This window comes from Mustela lutreola, chromosome 12 (assembly GCF_030435805.1).
Source record: "Mustela lutreola isolate mMusLut2 chromosome 12, mMusLut2.pri, whole genome shotgun sequence".
Classification (NCBI taxonomy): Eukaryota; Metazoa; Chordata; class Mammalia; order Carnivora; family Mustelidae; genus Mustela; species Mustela lutreola.
Window position 1 is genome coordinate 89,650,589 of NC_081301.1, and position 24,931 is coordinate 89,675,519.

At 43.8% G+C, this 24,931-nt stretch overlaps 1 protein-coding gene and 2 long non-coding RNA genes across 10 annotated transcripts in view; 1 reads left to right on the forward strand and 2 right to left on the reverse strand.

Annotated features, from left to right (window-relative positions):
* Window positions 1-1,679: 1,679 nt before the first annotated feature.
* Window positions 1,680-18,166, reverse strand: LOC131812396 (uncharacterized). The gene is made up of 3 exons (XR_009346332.1): window positions 17,963-18,166; window positions 15,927-15,962; window positions 1,680-2,884 (listed from the first exon to the last, which is right to left on the reverse strand). It is a non-coding gene; the product is annotated as an uncharacterized LOC131812396 (long non-coding RNA).
* Window positions 18,167-18,489: 323 nt separating this feature from the next.
* Window positions 18,490-24,931, forward strand: part of LOC131812394 (uncharacterized) — a 279,095-nt gene continuing 272,653 nt past the window's right edge. Inside the window, exon 1 of the long non-coding RNA XR_009346327.1 lies at window positions 18,490-18,578. This is a non-coding gene — a long non-coding RNA (uncharacterized LOC131812394). The remainder of the gene's footprint in view (window positions 18,579-24,931) is intronic.
* The window catches only part of TJP2 (tight junction protein 2), a 122,414-nt gene continuing 118,414 nt past the window's right edge, over window positions 20,932-24,931 (reverse strand). For all 8 annotated transcript variants that reach the window (XM_059141847.1, XM_059141846.1, XM_059141841.1 and 5 more), the window contains 3 exons: window positions 24,456-24,785; window positions 23,282-23,367; window positions 20,932-21,913 (listed from right to left, as the gene is read on the reverse strand). In XM_059141847.1, the coding sequence (XP_058997830.1) occupies window positions 21,748-21,913; window positions 23,282-23,367; window positions 24,456-24,785 (582 nt within the window). In that variant the 3' untranslated portion in view covers window positions 20,932-21,747. The remainder of the gene's footprint in view (window positions 21,914-23,281; window positions 23,368-24,455; window positions 24,786-24,931) is intronic.

Here is a 24,931-nt window from a genome sequence, read left to right on the forward strand (position 1 = left end):
AATCAGACATATTGGGCGCCTGGGTGGCTCAGTGGGTTAAGCCGCTGCCCTCGGCTCAGGTCATGATCTCAGGGTCCTGGGATTGAGTCCTGCATTGGGCTCTCTGCTCAGCAGGGAGCCTGCTTCCTCCTCTCTCTCTCTGCCTGCCTCTCTGCCTACTTGTGATCTCTGTCAAATAAATAAATAAATAATCTTTAAAAAAAAAATCAGACATCTTTTTTTTTAAGTTTTTTTTTATTTATTTGTCAGAGAGAGAGAGAGAGAGCACACAAGCAGGAGGAGAAGCAGGCTCCCCGCTGACCTAAGAGCCCAATGCGAGGCTCATCCCAGGACCCTGGGACCATGACCTGAGCCAAAGGCAGACACTTAACCGCCTGAGCCGCCCAGACAGCCCCAGACATGTCTTTTCTAACTGTCTTTTTATTGCAGTAAACCCCGCATATAACATGTACCATTTTGACCCCGTGTAAATGTGCTGTTCAGGGGCACCAAGTACATTCCCACCACTGGGCAACCACCCCTACCATCCATCTCCAGAGCGTTTTCTCATCTGCCCAAACTGAAACTCTATACCCTTTCAACACCAGCTCCCCATTCTCCCTCCCCCACTCCAAGCCCCTGGCAACCACAAATTCTATTTTCCATCTGTAAGAATTTGACTATTCTAAGTATGTCGTGTAAGTAGAATCATACAATTTGTCATGCGTGAGTCACGTGGTTCGCTTACATGATGTCTTCGAGGTTCACCTGTGTTGCAACAGGTGTCACAATTTCCTTCCTTCTTAAGTCTGAAAAATACCCCATTGTATGCATGGGATACCTTCTGCTTCTCCATTCGTCCATCCATGGGTGTTCGGGTTGCTTCTTCCTTTTGACTCTTCCAAGTAATGCTCCTATGACCGTGTGTGTACAAATATCTGGTCCACTTTCTGCTTTCCATTCTTTGGGAGTTTATACCTAGCAGGGGAATTGCTGGGCCATAGATACCTCTTTTTTAAAGAAGTTCTTATTGCAGAAAATTTCTAACCTGCGCATAGGTAGATAGGACAGCATAAGGAGCCCCGCGTACCTCTCACCTAGGTTCAACCACTCCTGATCCATGGCCAATCCTGTTGCATCCATACTGTCTACTCCCTTCACCACTGGAGTCCTTTGGAACAAATACCAGACACCATATTATTACATTTATAAATGCCTCCGAGTCTACGTAGAGAAGAAATGCTCTAGATATTTCTTGGGAAGTAATGTACATTGTGAGTGCTTAATTACTAAACACCCAAATGGGTAAATACACAGTGAATATTCATTGTTGTTTGGAAGTGTTCAAAGTGGCAGCCTTTTAAAGAAATGTTTCATCATTAAGAACTTTCAAAAATACTACAAACTAGAGAAAATTGAACAATGAACTCCTACATGCCTATCACCCACCTTCAATGACTATCAATAACAAAGTGGTATGCCTTTTAAAAATGTAGGTATTAATTTGAGAAACAAGACAGGTGATCATAGGGGAAGGGGGAGAAAATGAAACAAGATGAAACCAGAGAGGGAGACAAACTATAAGAGATTCTTAATCTCAGCAAACAAAACGAGGGTTGCAGGAGGAGAGGGGGTGGGGGAATGGGGTGGTTGGGGGATGGGCATTGGGGAGGGCATGTGCTATGGTAAGTGCCGGGAAATGTCTAAGACTGATGATTCACAGACCTGTACCCCTGGGGCAAATAATACATTATATGTTAATTTTTAAAATGTTAAGTGTTAGGTTGTTCAAAGGGTATTCTGACACTTTATTCCTCTGGATGAGCTAACAGGGACTGGAAAGGGGCTGACAACAGGAAAAACCCTTTCGATTCTGGAAAGGTTTATTACTCACCCCTAAAAGCACATATTTTTAAATGACTGAATCTTTGCTACAATTGCTCATAAATATCAGTCTGAATTCTTAGCCACAATGTGACCTGTGGTTTTTCTGAGCTTACTTGTCTTTCCTTCCCGGCCTAAATCTAGGTGACTTTCAGCTTTCCCCACCTACATGGTTATTTACAGAAAGAACAGGTTGACATTTAAATAAACACAATGGCTAAGATGTCATTTCTCCTTTTATCATAACACAGATATCTAACTTTTTATTTAATGAGGAATCAGTATAACTTTAGAAACAGATGCATTTCATGACTAACTTTATAAATGAAAATATCACTAAGATTTTGTTGCATAATAAATCACCCCCACGGGCACCTGGATGGCTCAGTGGGTTAAAGCCTTTGCCTTCAACTAAAGTCATGATCCCAGGGTCCCACATCAGGCTCTCTGCTCAGCAGGGAGCCTGCCTCCCCCTCTTTCTCTGCCTGCCTCTATGCCTACTTGTGATCTCTGTCTGTCAAATAAATAAATAAAATATTTTTTATAAAATAAATAAATAAATAATCGCCCCCAAAGCTGAGTGGCTTAAAACAACCACCACCAAGAGGGAAGGATTCTCCTTATTAGATATCAAAACTTAGTAAATGATATTGACACTAAGATTTTATTGCCCTTGAAATCAGCGTGAGTAGGTCTAAGAATCCACGGCATTGTGTGTTACTCTTCACCAGGCATTAGTGAGGACGTATTTGTGCTTTACGAACCGGAGCCTGGTCGTGGCTGTTTACGTTATCATCGCTGCTCATCTGGATAGTCTGCACTGTTAGGTGCATGTGTGACATGATCTTCAGAAAGATTATACTATAATTCAGCATGAAAATGAGAAGTTACTATGTATCTATTGTGTATCTGGAAAGATCAGTTGGAGAGAAGATTGATTATCGGTGAAACAAATTTTCATTGTTGAAGACTTGACCTTGATTAGATAGATATTTCTTTGCAGATCTGTGTTGTATAGGACCTGAGAAAAATTAGATGACACGGTGTTATATTTTGTAGCTGACATGCAGGTAAAACAACTGCCGATCACAAACTAAGAAGGGGTAGCAGCAGCTCGACTAAAAACACCCTCTAACAAATAGTTGAGCACTCCTTTAAAAAGAGCGACCTCCTCTTTTTTTTTTTTTTAGGATTTTATTTATTTATTTGACAGACAGAGATCACAAGTAGGCAGAGAGGCTGACAGAGAGAGAGAGAGGAGGAGGAAGCAGGCTCCCTGCTGAGCAGAGAGCCCCATGTGGGGCTCGATCCCAGGACGCTGCAATCAGGACCCCGGGATCATGACCTGAGCCGAAGGCAGAGGCTTTAACCCACTGAGCCACCCAAGCACCCCAAAAAGAGCTACCTCTTTAATGCTCTTGATGCCTGACAGAAAATCCAAAATAACATTGGCTCAAGAAGCTGTCAATTAGTTTCTCTGAGATATAAAAGAATTCCAGTGGCAGACTTCACAGGATTGGTAGATAGTATTACAAAGTTATCAGGCCTATGGGTTTGCTTTATTTTGCTGTTCTGCTACCCTGGGTACATGACTCCTGCTTCATGGTATAACATAGCAGCTTCAGATCCAGACATCACATCCATATTCCAGCCAGCTGATTGGAGGAAGCAATGAAGAGGGAGCAAAGAGCAGCTCACGTATCCTTCTAGAGACTTTCCCAAAACTTGCCACACGATATTTATTCTATTTCATTGATTAGAACATGGTCATAGAGCCAATCTTAGGAAACCATTCCTTTGTACTTGTAAGGAACACTAGTTTGTGGATTTGTTCATGTTTTCTTAAAATTCTATCAGTTTCATATTTTATACTTAAGTTGTTGAATGGTCTTCCTTATTACTTATTATTACTTATTACTTATTACCTTATTAATGCTTTTGTTTTTTTTAATTTTTTGTCATAAAAAGCTTTTTTTTTTAAGATTTTATTTTATTTATTTGCCAGAGAGAGAGAGATAGCGAGAAAAGGAACACAAGCAGGGGAAGCAGGACAGGGAAAAACAGGCTTCCCGCCGAACAGGGAGCCCAACTCTCAGCTTGATTCCAGGACTCTGGAATCATGACCTGAACCAAAGGCAGACACTTAATGCCTGAGCCACCCAGGTGCCCCCATGAGAAGCTTTCTTTTCAGTTAGTATTTGCTTGCTATATCTTTTTCCATTCATTTATTTTCAACTTTTCTAGTGGTGGTATTACAGATATATCTGTTGTAAGTATAGTTACACTTTGAAAACCCAACCCATTACCTCTATCTTTAATAGGTAATATTATTTTTTAAAAGATTTTATATATGAGAGAGAAAGAGAGAGAGCGAGCACGAATTGGGGGTGGGGGTGACAAAGGGGGCAGAGGGAGAGGGAGAAGCAGATTCCCCACTGAACAGGGAGCCCAAAGCAGGGCTCAATCCCAGGACCCGGAGATGATGACCTGAGCCGAAGGCAGACACTGAACTGACTGAGCCACCCAGGTGCCCCAATAGGTCATTTTAAAATACATTAATACTTTTTGTCCTTGTTGATTCATTTTTACTTGCTTTTACCATTATAATATGTATTTTCCCTTTTAGCATACTTTTCTTATATTTCCTCTATTCTAGACTGATGAGTTGATAAAGTTTTCTATATTTTCCCTTTCTGTCTCCCTCTGCGGCTTTGTACACTGATTTGCATTTCGGTACTCTTAATACTACTGTCAATGCCAGGGTGCCTGGGTGGCTCAGTGGGTTAAAGCCTCTGCCTTCAGCTCAGGTCATGATCCTAGGGTCCTGGGATCGAGCCCCGCATCGGGCTCTCTGCTCAGCAGGGAGCCTGCTTCCCCCTTCTCTCTGCCTGCCTCTCTGCCTATTTGTGATCTCTGTCTGTCAAATAAATAAAATCTTAAAAAAAAAATACTACTGTCAATGCCATTCAACTCTTTTCCACAAATATTGAAAGTTACTCCATATTTCTATGCTATTCTAGGACTTGAAAAAAAATGTCACCACAATTTTCACAAAGTAATTCTGTACCCATCTCCTAACCCTTCATGTTATCATCGACATGAATTTAAATTTGCCATCACATCAAACAAAAAAATAGCTATATTTTATAACAAATAAGGATGTGATATACATAACAATGATAACACAAAGAGGAGAGATGGAACTATATTTAAACAGAGTTGCTATATCTTAGCAGAATTAAATCAGTATCAGTTGGAAGTAGATTGCTTCAAGTTAAAGATACATATCACAATTCTTAGAGCAACCACCAAAAACAAAATCTTGAAACTCAAAAATACATGCAAAACAAATCAGGGCACCAAAAATACAAACAATCAAAGAAAAAATAGATAAACAAATTATGACAGTTTAAAATGTGCTTCAAGGGACGCCTGGGTGGCTCAGTTGGTTGGGCAGCTGCCTTCGGCTCAGGTCATGATCCCGGCGTCCTGGGATCTGAGTCCCACATCGGGCTCCTTGCTCCACGGGGAGCCTGCTTCTCCCTCTGACTCTGCCTGCCACTCTGTCTGCCTGTGCTCGCTCTCGCTCTCTCTCTCTGACTAAATAAATTAAAAAAATAATAATAATAATAAAAAATGTGCTTCAAAATATACCAATAAGGGACACCTGGGTGGCTCAGTTGGTTAAGCGGCTGCCTTCAGCTCAGGTCATGATCTCAGGGTCCTGGGATCGAGTCCCACATCGGGCTCCTTGCTCGGCAGGGGGCCTGCTTCTCCCTCTGCCTCTGCCTGCCTTTCTGTGTGCCTGTGCTCGCTCGCTCTCTCTCCCTCTGTCTCTGGCAACTAAATAAATAAAATCCTTAAAAAAAAAAAAAAGATACCAATAAGAAAGTGAAAAGATACTCCCTGAATGGGAGAAACTGTGTGCAAATCTTGTATTGATAAGGGACTTGTATATTGACCATATAACTCTGCAATAAAAAGACAAATAACCCCCTCTCCCCTTCAGGCCGTGTCTCCCCGACCCTGCTCCTCCCTTTCATCCTCCTGTCCTTTGGTTAGCATTTGCCTGTCACTCTCTAGAGTATGGTACAGGCTCTGGAGTCACTAAGACCCAATCATACCCAGAGCCAACATCCGGGGCCTAATAATCACTCAATGAATCCACTCAGGATATGTGAACTGATGCATGCAATCCTGTTCCCTCTCAGTGGGGACTGAATTCCTAATGGTGTCACCTGCAACTTGCAGGCCCCTTACTTTGGAAGTGGCATGAAGAGAGAAGTGGGTCAAAAAGCACACACAAGGCTCGAGGGTCCTCTTCACAGAGCGCCTCAGAAGCTGGCCACCCTGGGGTACCTTGGGATGCCAATGAGCTGACGGCACAGCCCTCACCCAGGACATGCCGAATGGAACCCAACTGGTCAAGCTCAGAACCAGTCTCCAGTCTCAGATCTTTGCCAATAACCCAGCCCTATCCACGGCCCCGTTGCCCACCCGTCGCTGGGCCGGGATATGTGAGGCACTTTGGACACCCGTCAGAGCAGAGCAGACTTGGTCTCTGGCTTCACAGAGCTCTGTCCTTCCAGTCTGTCAGAAGAGTCAACTGTTTAAACTGAAGATCTCCATAGTGGGGCAGGGTATTTCGAACAACCAGGTAACCGATTTTGACCTTGGCTCCTTCCTACAGCCTTCCTTTTTCCTTAGACTTTCTCTCAGAGATTGCTCAGGGAAACCAGACCAAACATCTACCTTTGGTGCTCTGGGGCCAGCCATGCTCTTTCCCAACACCATCGCCGCTCTCTATTTTAAAGTGTAATTATCCAGGGGCGCCTGGGTGGCTCAGTCGGTTAAGCATCTGACTCTCGATTTCAACTTGGGTCATGGTCTTGGGTCATGAGGTCGAGGCCCATGTCGGGCTCTGGGCTAGGCGGGCAGTCTGGGCTGGGCGGGCAGTCTGCTTAAGATTCTCTCTCCCTCTCCCTCTGCCCCTCCTCACCCTCTCTTCCTAAATTAAAAAAACAAAAAAAAAAAGTATGATTATCCAGAGTCTTGGAAGTACCTTGGTATTCCCACTTAGAGACCAATGCATGACAGTGGCCGATTATGTTTTCCCAAAGCCATCACAGCAAAATTTCCAGTCTCCCATTCTTCCAGAACCTGGCCTCCCTTCATCCAAAGGCAGATTCTATTTAGTCTCTCTCTGAACCTGACTGGGACTGATGGCTGCTTCAGTGAGTAGACTGTGGTAGAAATAACGATTGCTGACTCGTGAGGCAAGGTCAGAGGAGGTATCGTTTCTCCTGGCTCCTTCTTCTGGAGCGCGTGCCTTCAGAACTCAGCCACCGTGCTGTGAGGAAGTCTGCACCAACTTTCCGAGAACCCCCATGGGAAGGCAGAAGCGAACAAGAGCTGAAACTCCACACAACAGCCAGCACCAGCCAGCTAGACCTATGTGCGAGTGAGCGCTCAGAAGAGCCCAGCCATCAGCCTCCAAGGCCTCCATGGAGGCCCCAAACATTCATTTTAATCTTCACTTAAACTGCTCAAGTCTAGAGCTGGGCGAAGGGAAAGCCCAGCCTCCAGCTGCAGAATCCTGTCGCTTTACAAAAGCGTGAACTGTGCAAAGAATTCTTAGAGTTTCATTGCCTTCTTTCAGAAGCTCTTAAAAAATGCAAATAATAATAATAATAATAATAAATACACACACACACACATACATCCTTATGGCCTCCAATCAAAAGCCTCTGGGAGAAAAAGTCTCCAAGTGTACAATGGAGAATTGTCTGGCAAACACAGATCTAGGGCTCCCGGCTGGAAGCCCGGCTGAGAAGGAACGTTCTCTGGGACCTTAATAAGCCTCTCCAGGCCATATTATTTGGGCGATTATGCAGCTGACAAGATTTCAGGAAATGCATGGACAGCAAAACCACAGACCAGAGGCCAGCTAGGGAGCGAAGAACAAAACTGAGTTTTAGGTCTATTACAGAAGCCCTGGCAGGGAGCAGATTTCCTCGTGGCCTCATCGCTGTCACCGTCCTTCATCAGTCAGGTTCCTATTCTTAGTTTTCAGTATCTCAGTTGTCGCCAAAGAGAACTCTCAACTGGCTGAGTAATTACAGGGGCCCAGAATAGCTCGTTGGAAGCTGGGAAGAGCTAGCCAGCAGGCATTGCTAAATTGTTAAGTGAAACAGAGGGTAGGAGGGACATTCTGAACACTGAGGATCCAAGAGCCGGCCTCCAACACCTCCTTCCTTTTTACCCAAGAAAAAGTTGGAATAGCTGGTTTGTTGCAAAAACAATGGTTTAATCAAAAACTAATGCTGTATTATATGTTGACAAATTGAATATGATTAAAAAACGAACAAACAGGGACGCCTGGGTGGCTCAGTGGGTTAAAGCCTCTGCCTTCAGCTCAGGTCATGATCTCAGGGTCCTGGGATCGAGTCCCGCATTGCATTGGGCTCTCTGCTCGGCAGGGAGCCTGCTTCCTCCTCTCTCTGCCTACTTCTGATCTGTCTCTGTCAAAGGAATAAATAAAATTTAAAAAATAAAAATAAATAAAAACAAATAAACGAACAAACAATGCTTTAGGGAAGGAGAAGCAAATTCAAAGTAGAGAGCTAATTGCATACTAGCCCCCCCCAAAAAGTCTTAATTCATTTATTGTCTTTTATTGATTCTGCCAGATTAAAAAACAAAGGGATAGGGCGCCTGGGTGGCTCAGTGGGTTAAGCCGCTGCTTTCGGCTCAGGTCATGATCTCAGAGTCCTGGGATCGAGTCCCGCATCAGGCTCTCAGCAGGGAGCCTGCTTCCCTCTCTCTCTCTCTGCCTGCCTCTCTATCTACTTGTGATTTCTCTCTGTCAAATAAATAAATAAAATCTTTAAAAAAAAAAAAAAAAACAAAGGGATAGTTTTGTTGTCCTGTAGTTGCAAAAATTAATGTCTTCTCACTGTAAAAATTTCAGAAAAGAAATTAAGGGGCGCCTGGGTGGCTTAGTAGGTTAAGCCTCTGCCTTCGGCTCGGGTCATGATCTCAGGGTGCTGGGATAGAGCTCCGCGTTGGGCTCTCTGCTCAGCAGGGAGCCTGCTTCTCCCCCTTCCCCTCTGCCTGCCTCCCTGCCTACTTGTGATCTCTGTCTGTCAAATAAATAAAATCTTAAAAAAAAAAAAAAAAGAAAGAAAAGAAAGTAAAAAAAATCACTGGGAATTCCATTATCTAAAGCTCAGTGACACATTTTCATGGCTGGTATTTGCCACCCAGAACTTTTCCCCCTTCCTCTAGGAAACTTTTCCCCAAACTTTTTCTGGGACATATTCTTTGTCCCTAGTTCTCAGTCTGGTGGTTAAAGGATTGCTTTGATGTCAGCTAACTGTTAAAGCCCAACCCCCTGGCCAAGGAATTTGGTTCAGGGAGGTCACGTGACCCAGGCCAGTCCAATGAGAGTGAAGTTCATGTCTTTTTTTCGCTGCACTGAAACAAAGAGGCTCTCTAGGTCCTATTGGGCTTTAATGAGGAGACACGTAACCCAGGAACTGTTGGCAGCTCTCTTGGGATCCTGAGAGAAGAAACAACTCCATGGAAAGCAGGAGAGAGAGAGACAGAAAGAAACCAGGTCCTCCAGAACATTACTGGGTCCCGGGAAAGCCTGCCTGTTGAGCTACAGGAGCGGATAACTCACTTTACTGTTCCATCAGCTTTGAGTCAAGTTTGCAGTTCCTTGCAGCGGGGGAAGTATTCTATTCAGTACTGGTTCCTTCCCACGTCTTTCTGGCATACAGCCCCTTCCAACTCCCTCCCACACTGAGGGCTTTATGGAAAAACATGGTTTGTAATATCTCTTCATGTCAAGAAATACAGACCTATATAACAATGCTGTCCAATGTCCTTGCAATTTACCTCTCAGTCAGGCTTTTCCTGACCTACTTAACCTAAAGTAGCCCTCTCACCCATCACTCTCATCACACTCCCTTTTAATTTTTTTTTTTTTTAAGATTTTGTTTATTTATTGAGAGAGATTGAGAAAGAGCACATGAGCCCGGAGCAGGGGCAGAGGGCGAGGGAGAAGCTCTGGTATGGGGCTTGATCCCAGGACCCTGGGATCATGACCTGAGCCGAAGGCAGAGGTTTAAAGACTGAGCCACCCAGGTGGCCCTGAAAGAATGTTTTTAAAAGAACAGATTGAAGGTAGTAACCTACACTTTTGTATGATATCAATATCCAGACACATAGTTCTGAGCCTTCAAACATTCACAGAAGTTAGAAAGTTTAGCTGCAATTTCTGGTTCTTCCCTTGTGGGTGGGCTTCTCAGAGAGGGAAGTGATGGGATCCCAAGGTAGTAGAGGCCAAGTGGCTGCATTTGGTTCTGAAAGACGTGGTAGGCTCGGCTCTAGTGATGGGCAGCAGAGGAATACGGAATCATCAGTCTGATCTGCAGAGGTCTTTGGCCTGGGCTAGTTGGTCATAGTGTCCTCAGAACATACAGACGGCTAGCCTTCAAAAATCCAATTGGTTTTGTATAAGCCAAAAGCTTTCATTTTGGTAAAGAGATGTGAATAATCATAATGGAAAGACACAGTCCCTCAGTTCAGTTGTGAGCAGTTTACACACTCAGAACCCCTTGAATGAGGGGGAGACAGGCCCCCATTGAGGTCAGAACTTATGACTCCACTAGAATTTTAAACCTCCTCGCCTTCCTCCAAGGGACCTGAGGCTATTTATCAGGTGATTATAGATTGGATAAAGAAGAAATAATCAGACTTTTGGAGGATTACTGATCACTTGTTTAAATTGAATTACTGATTTGAATTGATTCTATATTCTTGTGACCCAAAATACCACTATTGCCCGCCTTAGTGTATGGAGGTCAGATAATCAGGGGGCTTCCGGTCCATCTCATGGTGGCCCCAGTAGTTCCTGAACCCGTCTCTCCATTTCAAGAATGCACAATTGGATTCAATCTACGCAGTAACTGGCCGAACCTCCAAAGTAGCTATATCCGTCCACCCACGCACCCATCTACTCATCTACCCTTCTTACTACCACTACAGATACTATTACTACTATAATGAATAATCAGAAAATATCGAACAAGGCGCAATGATACCAGTAATAACAACAGCTACCTCCTGTTGAGTACCAAGTTTCAAAGACCGTCTAAGCTCTTTATATGGATTTACTCACTAGTTTCTCACAACACAGAGTTCACTGGGAACCTACCTCATGTTGTTCATGTTTTTCTCTTTCTTCCTTCCCTCTTTCCTTCCTCCCTCTCTTTCTTTCTTCCCTCCTTTCTTTCTTTCTCTCTCTCTTTTTAGAGAGACCTGCAGTGACCTGCAGCATTGTCTCCTACTTACCCCAAAATATCTGGCACCCAAACATGCAGAGAGGGAAGCTCTATTTACCCTAGAAGGTGTTTGAACCATTATTGGTTTGGGGCTTTAATCTCTTATGGTCACTTTCAAAAAGGATCCTAATAATTCTGGAATGTTAGTCAGACAAGTTCAAAGGGTAGTGATAATCAAAATAATGGTTTTTGAGACTCCAAGTTATTATGCTATGTGAAAGAAGCCAGACACAAAAGGTCCCGTATTGTAGATACGTCAGATAGGCGTATCTACAAACATCCAGAATAGGCAACTCTGTAAAGAGAGTAGACTAGAGGTGGCCAGGGACTAGGGAAGGGATGCATGGAGAGTAACTGAGTAATAGAAACACGGTTTCCGTGTGGGGCGATGAAAATGTCCTAGAACTAGATAGAGGTGATGTTTGCCCAACACCGCAAATGTGCCAAGGGCCCCTGAATTGTACACTTTAAAATGGTTAATGGAGGGGAGTGTGCCTGGGTGTTTCAGAGGGTCAAGCGTCTGATTTTGGCTCAGGTCATGATCTCCAGGTCCTGGGATCGAACCCCACATGGGGCTCCCTGTTCAGTGGGGAGTCTGCTTCTCCCTGCCCCCTCACTCTCTCTCTCTCTCTGTGTCAAATAAATAAACAAAATCTTTAACACACACAAGGGAAGGAAAGGAAGGGAAACGAAGCCAACATATATCAGTTGTAGGTGTTTGGCTCATATTTGGGTAGTACCTTCCGAGTTCCAGTCACGTACACCGATTCTTCATTTCTCATAATCACACTTTGGGAGCGGAACTATCCCATTTTCGTAGAGGAGACTGAGCCTCAGGACCAGTCAGTAACTGCAGCCAGATCTCTGAACTGAGGACAGGGGTGACTGGCTCTACCCCGGGCTCTCGGGCTCCCTTTCCTAGGACCCTTTTCCTCTCTTAGCACAATAATCCGTGCAGCAAACAACAAAGTGATGGGGAGAGAGAAGGTACGGTCTCCCCTCCCCATCCCAAGAATGAGTTCTACTCTCCTTCTGTGCAACCCCCTTTCAGCCCAGTCAGTCCAAAGCAGAAGAGTGTAGAGTTCACTTCCTCTCCTCTCTGCCACATGCATATCTATGACTGGATAAATAATGCTAATTTATGAAACATTAATTAATTTAGGCCTGAAGAAGAAAATAGGCCCAGGGACAAGTTCAGCACCTGGGCCTAAAACGATTAACTCATCTCCTGCAGTGTCCTAGACAATGTTCTGTTCCTTTAGAGAATTTCTCAGAACGCATTTCCCCAGACCAGGTCCACAAATAAAAGCTATGCAGTCATCTTACTAACAGAGGTGGCCCGCCATCCCTCAGAAATCCCATTTGGTCCTTTTCCAGCAGAACTTCAAGATCTAAGTGACACAAATGTATCTTTCACTCTTCCCCAGATCTCTTTTTCTTGTTCCCATTCCAGCAGTGGTTGCCACAGAGAACAGGGCTTGAAGAGGTGCACTCAATGAGTTCTCTTGAGGGCCACGTGAAAATTCTGGCCTATCTTGTCAAGTAAGTGACAAACCATCCGAGGGAGCTGCGGGGTTCCCTTTGCAATCTGCTGAAGGCTGGCTTCCCTTGCAGCTGTGTGGATGGTGCACACTGCCTGGGGACGGGCGGGGAGAGGGGGTGCAGGGACCAGGTGAGCTAGGGTTGCAAACTCAGTGCACTCAGCCATAAGGAAGGCCAGGTGAGTAAGGGAGGTTGTGCGGGTGCTGTCCATCAGGGGCAGCAGACACCCATCCCTGGCCTGCGGTCACACACAGATGTGAGCCTCCAACTACCAGATCTACCATTTTGTAAAGAAATGCCCCAAATCTGGACTTGAGTATAAAATCTGCTGATGTTTAAATTTAAGAAAATTTCATTACCTTGTGTAGGCCAAACAAGCTGGTGAACTCGGTCAGTTCTGTGGATTCTGGCAATTTGAAAGTCCAGCTCTAAAGGACTTTTCTTTTTTTTAATTGTAAATTGAAGGGCACCTGGGTGGCTCAGTCAGTTAAGTGTCAGATTTTTTATTTCGGCTCATGATGTCGAAGTCATGGGATTGAGTCCCACATGGGGCTCTGCGCTCGGTGTGGAGTCTGCATCAGATTCTCTCTCCCTTTCTCTCCTTCTCATTCTTTCTAATAAACGAATAAATAAAATCTTTTTAAAAATTGTAAACTAAAAACCAAACAACAGGATCCACAAACTATTTCAAGACATCCTATGAAAGGGGCCTCTAGATGGGGAAACAGGAGGACTGGGTTGAGAAACAGAAAACCTTGTTTTGAATCCAGACTGTATGTGTGATTTAATAGTTGAAGGCTTCTGAGCAAGTTACAAGATGAAGTTATGGAATACTTATAAAATGGGCAGAGCCATACCTGCCATTCTCACTATGCAGGGCTGTTGCAGAGAACCAATCTGACTATCTATTAAGGAAATTCCTACACCAATAATTTGCTGTGTATACGCCTGAAAGTCAGAGAATGGCTCATATTCAGAACATAGTGCTTTTGTTTAGCTGCACACAGACACACTCAACAAATATTTTTAATTGACATAGCTTGCCAAAATTCCTGCTATAATCCAAATTTCAGGAATTAATCTTTTTAATGATCTACAAAATAACTGATTGACTATTAAGCCTAATTCACATGGTGACTAATTAGTGCTAAAACTATTTACCAAAGTTCCCAGACTTAGGGAAATGACATGTTACTGTGTAAGTTTTTATCTGATAGAGGTACAAATAATTTCTGTGTGGTGAAAAACGTATCTAAAAAAGTAATCATTTACTGTTCCATGGGCTATTAAGCAGTTTTGGATGTAAGTCAGAATTCCTATTGTAATATTCCTAATTAATTGCTTACATGTACCTAGCTCCTCAAATGCTCTTTAAAACAGTATGAACACCTTACTGGTTCCTTCATTAAATAATGTACTGGATAAAATCTTTGCTATGGGTTCATTTTATATTTGCACGAGAATGACAATTTCATTCTTTTGAAAACTACACTTTGAGTTTGTCTTTCCCTAGAAAAACTAATTCTTAGCCATTTTTCTTGACTTGTTTTACTAATGTTCTCCAGTTTAAATCCGCGGTATCTGAATGGAAGTTTAAACTGGGCCCAATGTCAGCAAATCATTAGGTCACTAATAAGCTTTCGTGGAAGACAGAGATTACATTTGAATTCACTCCTCCCTCATTTATTCATTCTATTTTTCCAACAAGCATTTCTGGAATTTATGCAGGGCACTGAAGAGGATACAATGATGAGTAAGTCCCACACATACTCCCCTTGAAGAAGCTTAGAGATGAGTGAGAAGCACAGGTGTACTTGGATAACTAGAGTATCAGAGAATATAGATAAAGAGCTGTGGGAGATTATCGAAGGAATTGGTGTTATCAGAGGCAACAGAGGTATCAGAAGGCCTGAAAGAAAATGTGACCTAGGGGTGCCTGGGTGGCTCAGTGAGTTAAGCCTCTGCCTTCAGCTCAGGTCATGATCCCAGGGTCCTGGGACCGAGCCCTGCATTGGGCTCTCTGTTCATCGGGGAGCCTGCTTCCCCCTCTCTCTCTGCCTGCCTCTCTGACTACTTGTGATCTCTGTCTATCAAATAAATAAATAAAATCTTAAAAAAAAAGAAAGAAAGAAAACAAAACAAAATGTGACCTATTAGCTGGACTTAGAAGGATGAGTAGGGTTTTGAAAGATAAAGAAAATCAAAGGGTATTCTCAGCTGAAGGAACAGCAGAGAATTCAAGAACTGTATTGGTCAACTGACATCAACTTTTATTTTTTTTTTAAGATTTTATTTATTTATTTGACAAAGAGAGATCACAAGTAGGCAGAGAGCTAGGCAGAGAGAGAAGGGGAAGCAGGCTCCCCGCTGAGCAGAGAGCCCGATGCGGGCTCGATCCCAGGACACTGAGATCATGACCTGAGCCGAAGGCAGCGGCTTAATCCACTGAGCCACCCAGGCGCCCCTGACATCAACTTTTTTATGGTTCCCTGACCCAATTCCGTGGGATGCAGATTTGGAGAAGTTCCCCATACACAACACCAAGCAATTCTCAACTACCACTTGGGTGTCACAGAATTCAACTTAGTTTTGACACTGTGGACCCAGAGTTAGCATCAGATTCCACAGGTTAAGGACTCAGTCACTCCACTCATTTCAGATGCCAGTCACAAGCCCCAGGCTGTTACTTGTGCTTCTGATCTACCAGCTACAGACTACAGGTTCCAACCATCCCCTCCTGGGGGTCCTTTAATGTGTTAGAACAGCTCACAGCACTCAGGGAAACACTTAACTTACGTTACCTGTTTATTAAAGAATATGATACAGGATACACAAATCAACAGACAGACACATAGGGCAAGGGAGGGGGTCATTTTGAGGAACGTTCATGCCCCCTCCTGGGTGCCACTGTCCCTGCATCTCCACATGCTCACCGATCAGGAAGCTCTCTCAACCCAGCTCCCTTGGGTTTTTATGGAGGTTCCAATGCATGGTCATGATTGACTAAGTCATTGTTCAATAGCTGGTTCAGCTTTGGGGGGTGGGCCCTGATGTTTCCAAGCTCTAATCACATGGTTTGTTCTCCAGGCAACCAGCCCACATCCATGGGTGGGGACCAAAAGTCACCTTGTTAATACAATAAAAGATGTCTTTACCACTCTTAACACTTACGAAGTTCCAAGGGTTTAGGAAGCTGTGAACCAGGACCTATGGACAAAGACCAAAGTGAGAAATATATTTAGGTTATCTGAACTATGTATTTTTTTTTTTTTTTTTTTGACAGAGAGAGAAGCAGCGAGAGAGGAAATACAAGTTAGGGAGTAGAAGAGGGAGAAACAGGCTTCCCGCTGAGCAGAAAGCCCAATGTGGGGCTCAATCCCAGGACTCTGGGATCATGAACCAAGCTGAAGGCAGATGCTCAACGACTGAGCCACCCAGGCGCCCCTGAACTATGTATTTTTAACACATCACAGTATCACACTTGGGAAAAAGTCCTCCTATGAATTTGGAACATGGGTTTTGCAGGAGAAAGTTACCTGAAAAAGGATTTGGGAGTTTACTATTGCATAACAAACCACCCCAAAACTCAGTGGTTTAAGACAACACTTGTTTATTATTTTTTATGCATCTGCCGATATAGGCTGGACTCAGCTAGAATGTTTCTGCTCCACATCTCTCTCACCCTGCTCAGAGAACAGCTGCTAGCCTGAGCAGTTCCCTCTCATAAGATAGTAGAGGTGCAAGAGAGAAAAACACATGGTCAATCCAAAGCCCAGGGGTGGGGAAATGCATTCCAACCCTTTAGTGGAAGGAACTGTAAAGGCATACAGCAAAGGACATGGCTGAAGAGAGGGCATGAAGAATTAGAAACAATGATGCAGTCTACCGCAGGAACAGACAGTAGAAAACCTTGAAGGCTTTGATAAAGAACTGAACTTTATTGCTAAGAGACTAGGTTTTACTTGTTCTCACCACACACACACAAACAAAAAACTATACTTGTATAATATGATAGAGGTATTAGCTGACACTGAGGTGGTAATCATAATGCAATGGATAAATGTATCAAGTCAACGTGTTGCACACCTTAAGGCTACACAATGTTATATGTCTATATCTCAATAAAAAATAAAAGAATTAAACTTTGTGATAGAGAAGGGAAGTCATCACTTTTTTTAAGCAACAGGAAACATTCTCAGATCCATTTTAGAAAGATGATTCTGTTTAGCTGGAGAGAGGATTAGAAAGTTTACAACCATCTGAACTAGGGTAGTGGCTGTGGGGAAAGGGACAAAGGGACAAATTAAAAATAGTTCTTAAGTAGAATAAAGTAGGTCATCATTTGGAGGAAGAGTAAGAAAATCAAAGACAGCACTCATGTTTCTAAATTGGTATGGTGAAACCACTGTCGGCGATAACGCTACTAGCTACTTTTATTGAGCATTTATTTTGTGCCAACTACTACTGCAAACGTTTTGTGCACACCATCCTATGTAGGGGTGGGGTGTGCACACGCACACACAAAGTATGACATAGTGTTGCCGTTTCCTGTCCTTTTATACATGAAAAGAACCAGACTTAAACAGTTGAGTAACTTGCCCAAGGTTCTGTGCTAATAACTGACAAAACTGGGGATTGATGTAAAACTGCTTTGATTCTAGAACATGAGCTTATAACCTGTGAGGGCTGCCCCTGCAGGAGGTCTCTATCTACCTCTGCCTGCTCTACAGATTTTGGAGGTACTCATCCTATGAGCCAATTCCTTCAAATAAATAAAAATACATAGACACACATCCTGTTGGTGGTTCTTTGTTTGTTTTGTCTGTTTATATTTTAATTATTTATTTGACAGAGGGAGAGAGAGAGCACCAATGGAGCAGCAGGCAGAGGGAGAGTGAGGAGCAGGCTCTCTGCTGAACAGGGAGCCCGACAGGGGTCTTGATCCCAGGGCCCTGGAATGATGACCCGAGCAGAAGGCAGACACTTAACCAACTGAGCCACCCAGCTGTTCCATCCCGTTGGTTCTGTTACTCTGGAGAACCCTGGCTGATACGGGTGCGTAGGCTTTCCCCTCCCTATTCTGCCTAAGGACAATGCCCTGGTTCTTCTAATGTCTCTCCCAGCCCGGCGCTACACAGAAAACATCTCTCATCCACAGCTCATGCATCATCCTGACACATGCTGTGGGGCTTTCTGGGCCCAGGTACCTTGCTCCGCAGGGCGCTCCAGCTTCTCAGCCGTCACTCTCTTGCACGAAGTCCTTTGTTTATGAGTGAGGGGCGAGGACATGCAATGGGCACACGTGCACACGCACATGGGCGCATGCGCCGACGCACGCAGGGCGCGTGCGTACACATACGCGCGCACGCGCACAGAGCAGCCCTCACAAATCCGAGGCCAGCTGGCCAGCAGGTGGCCGGGCTCTCCCGCCGCCTGAGTGGGAAAACTATGAGGCAACGGTTTTACACCGTTCGGCAGCATTTCTTGGTGGGATTAAGCTCCGGCCTCCCATGGAGGAGTTACCTTGTACTTCCTGCGCAGTTTATACTCAAGACCCGGTGCTGCCGGCGCTGCCACCCGAAGTCAGACTTCCCCGGAGCGCCTTCCCCCCACCCCGCTCCATTTCTAATGTCCCTGAAGCAAAAACGAGGTGGACAGAACGAGACGTTCGGAACCGATGGGGGTTGGGAGGCACTGCTCTGACTGGCAGAGACAGAGCGCGCCGCTTGTGAGGCAGGACCCCCGCGCGGAGGACGCCAGAGGCTCGGGCCAGGCGTGGAGGCCCCCGGGCCGCGCCCTTGCTGAGGAGGCCGCGTGGATCGGGTAAGAGCCGGCTTCCCTTCTGCAAGTCGCGTGAGGGCTGCGTTGTGCTGCGTGACCTCCCCCGTGTTTAAACGCCGCCTCCTCCCCGCCCCGTCTGAGTAACAGGGAGTTTCTTGGGACTTTATGCCTCTCGTGTTGCTATTTGGGAGGCATTGGCCCTGGGTACTTTCGAGTTGACGTCTGGATTACACCAGGCTCCAGGGGGGGTCTTTCTCCAGAATTTTGACGTAAGGGCCCGTGGAATTGTGCTCCTGGCTTCCGTGAAAGAACACGTAACAAACACGTCTGGCGGGAGCCCGGCTGGCTCAGTGGGTGGAGCGTACGACGTTGAACTCGGGGCTGTGAGTTCAAGCTCCAGGTTGGGTGTAGACATTACTTAAAAAATCTTTAGGGGCGCCTCGTGGTTCGGTTGGTTAATGCCTGCAGCTCAGGTTGCGATCCCAGGGTCCTAGGATCCAGCCCATCGGGCTCCCTGCTCACCAGGAAGCCTGCTCCTCCCTCTCCCTCTCTCCCCCTGCTTTTGCTTCCTCGCTCGCTGTGTCTCTGTCAAATAAATTAATTAAATCTTAAATAAAATAAATCTTTAGGAAAAGAAAAGGAAAGAAACAGACCTCCAAAGTCCTCTTTGCAAACAAGTGGCCGTGGGTGCGTGACACAGTGTGAAACCCCGCAGAACAGAGTGGATGTAGGGGGAGAATTCCAGAACGATTCCCCCACGTCCTTAGGGGCATTTGGAGTTCAGTCAGGTAGCGGTCATCTTGGGCATCTTGTACATGGGCCTTTGGAAAGCAGAGGAGCCCCGACAGTGTGTATAGTGAACACTGCCTTCATCTGTGCCTTTGTCTTTCCTACTCTGACAATCTTCTCCCTTCTTCCCTCATTTGTCTAGGGCCCGTCTTTTCCTTAATTACAATCCATATATATCACAGACAGCCTTAATTCCTTTCCAGAATAGAGTATTAATGAAAAATGGGTGGGGTAGGCACTAGCGGTCCATCAGACATACTGTGGGACCTTATGGGGAACAGAGGTCCTACTGGTCTGCACCACTTAATGTACCACAAAACAAATGCTAGAGCCAGATGACAGCCCAGCTCCCGATGAAAAGCCCCCTTTCCCTTCCCTGGCTTTGCAGAAAAGCTCATTCAGGTAGTTCAAGGACACAGGCAAACCAACTCATCTTATAACCAGTATATCTTTTTCCATCCATAAAAGGGGACTTTTATTTACCAAATACACAGATTGCAGTCAGTGTCTTCAGGACTGCTCAGAAATTCATCGTACTGCACTAAATGGTTTATAAATTATAGCACCAAGATTGATAAAGACACCATCGACATATTACCAATACAACTGTTTTGAAAAAGCTGAATTTATAACAACTTAAAGCTAAACACCTTTGTATAAATTCACATTATAAAAGACTCTTAATGGAAACCAAGACTCTTCTCCTTTCCTAAATTCAGTGTACTTTTAATTCATACAAGTCTAAATTCCTAGGCTATCTTGTTTAACTTCTAAACATATTTCAACCTTTAGAGAGTGAATGTGGGAGTATAAAGTGATGCAACTTTTCTAGGAAGCAATCTGGCAGTAAACATTAAGAGCTTTAAAAATGTTCCTTATGCTTTTGTTCAGTAATTCTACTTCTGAGCAACTACCTGCAGAAAAGGATTAAAATGCTGATCATTGATGTACAGAAATGGATTACACACAGAGGTACATTTCATGTAAAAGAGACAAAAAACTGAAAACAATCCAAACTACCAAAGACAGCGGAATCGTCTAGTTATGAAGTCACAGGATGGTACTATTCTGCAGTTACTAGCAATGATGCATACCTGAGTTTTAACTGTCTGTGAGAAACGTTCATGATAAATGTTAAATAGAAAAGTTAGAAAACAGGCGCCTCAGTGGGTCAGTTGGTTAAGCATCTGACTTTTGATTTTGGCTCAGGTCGGGATCTCTGGGTTGTGGGAATCAGCCCACATGGTGCTCCACGCTCAGCAGGGAGTCTGCTTGTCTCTCTGGCACCCCCCTCCCCTGCCCCATGCTCACCCTCTCTCTCATGAATAAAATCCTTAAAAAAAAAAAAAAAGGAAAACTGCAAATACAGTATTTGCACATACAGACATCCAAATTATAAACATATAGACATCCACAAATATGTGCTCCAAGGAAATGCACTAAAATTGTCTGAAGGATGAGATGATGGGGAAGTTTCATTTTCTTTTCCACATGGGTCTCCATTTTCATCTTCAGCAATGAGTGTGTTCTCATTTCATGAGCACTAACTGAAATAAAAGTTGCTTTTAGAAGTAGAAACTAGTGGAGTAATCTCCCACAAAGCAAATTATTGATTGCAATATCCTCCTTTTTATTAAATTATAAAACTTGTCAATACATGCACTTTTAGAAATACAGTTTTTCCAAGTATCTGCTTTTGTGGAGCACATGGTTTTAAAGAAACAAAAAATTTCTATACCAATTTCTTGGTCTTCAAGCTACTGAGCACTGGTAGCTGAACTACCAAGTATAGCTACTATATATACAGTCAGATTTTATGGAAAATATTACAAAGACAAATGCCTTAAAAAGATGACACAGTGCAGAGAAAATCATAGCTATTAAGCTGATATAAAACTTCAGTCAAAATGTTTTTAGTCCATTATGGCTTTGCATACAGCTTTAAAGGAAGAAAATTTAAGACACTTCTCATCAAAGGCACTTAGAATTGTAATAAAATACTTCTTTGAATTTAGTCCAACAGTATTTTAATTTCTTTTCCACATTCCGTCTCATTGAAACAGTACTCGAAGGCAGATATTAATGAGGGAAAATAGTTATCACTTCTTAATATACATGTTAAAAATCTGCAAACAGAATTAATACAGATTTTGGTCCACTGAGAAAGGTAACAGTATCAGACTGTAGTGTTTTTCTTAATTCTGAGCAAAAAGCCATAAACTCCCAAGACCCAGTTCCACAAACAGAGCCTTCAGTTCTTAATCTGCACTGGCTGCCCCATGGGCTCCCCTTGAGGAAATGGGAGTTGAGGTCCCACATCTCCACAGTGTAGTTATACTAGAAAGAACCATCCTGTGACTCAGTGGGGCCGCTGCTCTGAGGTCGTGGCAGCGGAGAGACAGAAGAGTCAATTCGCCGTCCTCTATAATTCTGTGTCCCGGTACCGGGAAGGCTGGCCGTAATAGCCGCGCTTTGAGTGTTCTGAGAGCTGCTGGCGGTATTCCTCCTCTTCGGCATCACTGCCGTAACTTCCTCTGGGATCCTGATAGAGTCTGGAAGGACCCTTCTGGGGCTCAGGTGGCCTGGAACTAACAAAGTGAGAGTGTTAAATGCATCCCACAGCTCATCCAGGGATTCCAACTGCCCTGTGGAAATGCAGCCATGTACCCGGACTGATCACAAACCTCTGAGACACATGCCACACTTTGCTGACAGACCAGGGCCACTTTTGGCCCTGCTTCAGGTTCATCATGTGGGAGTAACAGGTTGAGGCCAGTGCCAACTGGGGCAGTGAGTGAGGAAGTGCTCCCTGACCTAAGAATTCCCCTACTGGACCGATGGTGTCTTCCCATCCCTGTGTCTTTGGCTACAAGTTCACCCAGCAGAGTGATTTCTCTTCTAGTTTCAGTCAACTAGGGGCCACCTGGTTGGCCATGGTTCAGTTATTGAGAAATTTGCCTCTAGTTTTCTATTGCTATAAAACTAGACTCTAACTTCCAGTCAGATTGGCCACAAGAAAATGTGACTTTTTTTTTTTCTATCCTTGGAAGCAGGAACTATCCAGTATAAAAACACTGCCATAATTCCTGATGCTTATGTAGCATTTTAAATATAAAGCAGCTTACCAACACTGGTCAACTGACTGTCACCTTCCCTTAAGACCTCAGTTCAGGGGTGCCTGGATGGCTCAGTGGATTAAAGCCTCTGCCTTCGGCTCAGGTCATGATCCCAGGGTCTTAGGATAGAGCCCCGCATCAGGCTCTCTGCTCAGCAGGGAGACTGCTTCCCTTCCTCTCTCTCTGCCTACTTGTAATCTCTGTCAAATAAATAAAATCTTAAAAAAAAAAAAAAAAAAAAAGACCTCAGTTCAGCACAAGTGGCCTGACTTTGCTGCATGTTGCAAAGGAATTAAGGAGCTTGACTAAGAATCCAAATATATTAGTGACAAAACAATTAGTGTCTAAACCCAGGAATTTTTCTCATGTGCTGTCTCAATACACTGTAACATTATCTGTGCTTCGGTGTGACAAAGGGGACTAATTTGAAATGTCAGTGATTACACTTTGTCAGTTGTAGCACAAAAGCAAAATTACTACAAAATTTTGACTCTTTAATGTTCATAATTAAGTTTGATTGAATGACGAGGTATCTGAGTGGCACAGTTGTGTCCGACTCTTGGTTTCCGCTCAGGGTCCTGGGATTGAGTGCGCTCAGTGAGGAGTTTGCTTGAAATTCTGTCTCCCTTTCCCTCTGGCCCCTCCTGCTTGTGCTCTCACTCCCTCTAAAATAAATAAATCTTTAAACTTTTTTTTGACTGCATAAGTAAGGGAAATAGTTGGGCAGGAAAAAAAAAGTCTTCCTGTTACACTGAGATGTAGGTGAAGAAATTCTTTCTTAGGAGTCCAAATCTTAGACCAGCCCCCTTTCTAGACTTAATACTGCTGAGCAGCCCTTACCTTGTGTGCTGGGAAAGGCCAGGGTCTGGCTTGTGTGTTTTGATTGGAACTGCATAGATATCAGGATGTTTCTGAGCAATTTCAATCTGTGGTAATTAAGGGGGGGGACAAAAAGGGAAGAATGAATGATTGCTGGGTGGCTCGCTGGTTTCTTGCTGGTTCCCTTTTCCAATCCCATTTTAAGTAGAGGAGAAAAAATAAAAGCAACTCTCTAGTTTTTATGGTTGTATGTGATGGCCTAGTATTACATATCAAATAAGAAAAATGTTTAAAAGCAATGAAATTCTGCCACATGCTACAACAAAGACAAATACCATGTGACTCCATTTAAATGGCTCCTAAGTTGTCAAATGCATGAAGACAGAAAGTACAGTGATTACCAGGACAGAGGAAGGGGATAATGGGGAGTTTCAGTGAGGAGAGATGAACAAGTTCTGGAGATGGATGGTGGTGATGATGGCAGAACACTGTAAATATACCCAATGCCATGAACACTTAAAAAAATAGTTAAAATGGGAAAAAATGGTTAAAATGATAAATGTTTTATGTATTTTACCACCAAAACAACCAAAACAAAAGAAAAATGCTCAGAAGCACTGCACTGTTGCTGTAACAGACTTAAATGGAAAAAAACCTCCCATATACACTGGGCAGAATATGTTCCATGAGTCTTGACTTCTACTCTTCTTTGTCTTTTGGAAGGTTAGATGTGCATACAGTACAAAAATTCAAACAGTATCAGAAAGTACAATCTATGGGCCTTTCATTTAACATCAAGCTTTGCTTGGTTTCTATGGCAAATCTGGGAGCAAATTAAAATTCATTTACCAAACGAATACAACAAATGTTTTCATGAGAACTAACTTCAGAGAGGCCCTGATTCTCTTTCATACTTCCCCATTCCTAAACCTGACAGAAAGTTCTGAGGTATGAAAAGAATCTTTTTCACCTATACTGTTAGGCCTTCTTGATGAGAAGAAAAAGGGACACAGTGATAGCTGGCAATCTGGAAATAACATAAACATAGGATGTGCCTGTGGTATCAGGCATGTGAACATGCTTTTCATGTCTGTACCAGTGAAAAAAAAAAGGACTGCAAATCATTATATGAAATGAAATTTAACATTTTTACTGCTGACATACTAAGATAATCTACTGGTTTAAAAATAATTACCCTTGCATTCTGTGCTTCTTGGAGCTCTTGCATTCTCTGTAATCTTGCCTTGTGATCCATCTTCTCAAATATTTTTACTTTGCCCAGGACAGACTTGGGAGTGCCTTCTTGTTCCTCACTGCCCTCTCCCACCTCTTCACTCTCTGGGGGAGGGACAGGAGTGGAGGGCTTCAATATAGACCTTCCCAAGGCAGGTTTTGCTGCAACAGGAGGGGGACAGCCTTTGGTAGATGCTCCGGAAACTTCATTACCAGCAATGGCTGAGGGGTTTGACTTATATTCATGGGATCTGGAGAAGTCAAAGGATTCTTCTCTGTTCTGGATTTTGGCCTGCAGAGAACAATGAACAAATTTTTACCTTTGGCTTTCAGTTTATGTTCAAATCTGTATTAGTGATTTAATACACACTCCCATTTCCTGATCAGTTTCCAGAGGTAGTCAACAAATACCATTCCGACAAGAAATCAAATACTGCA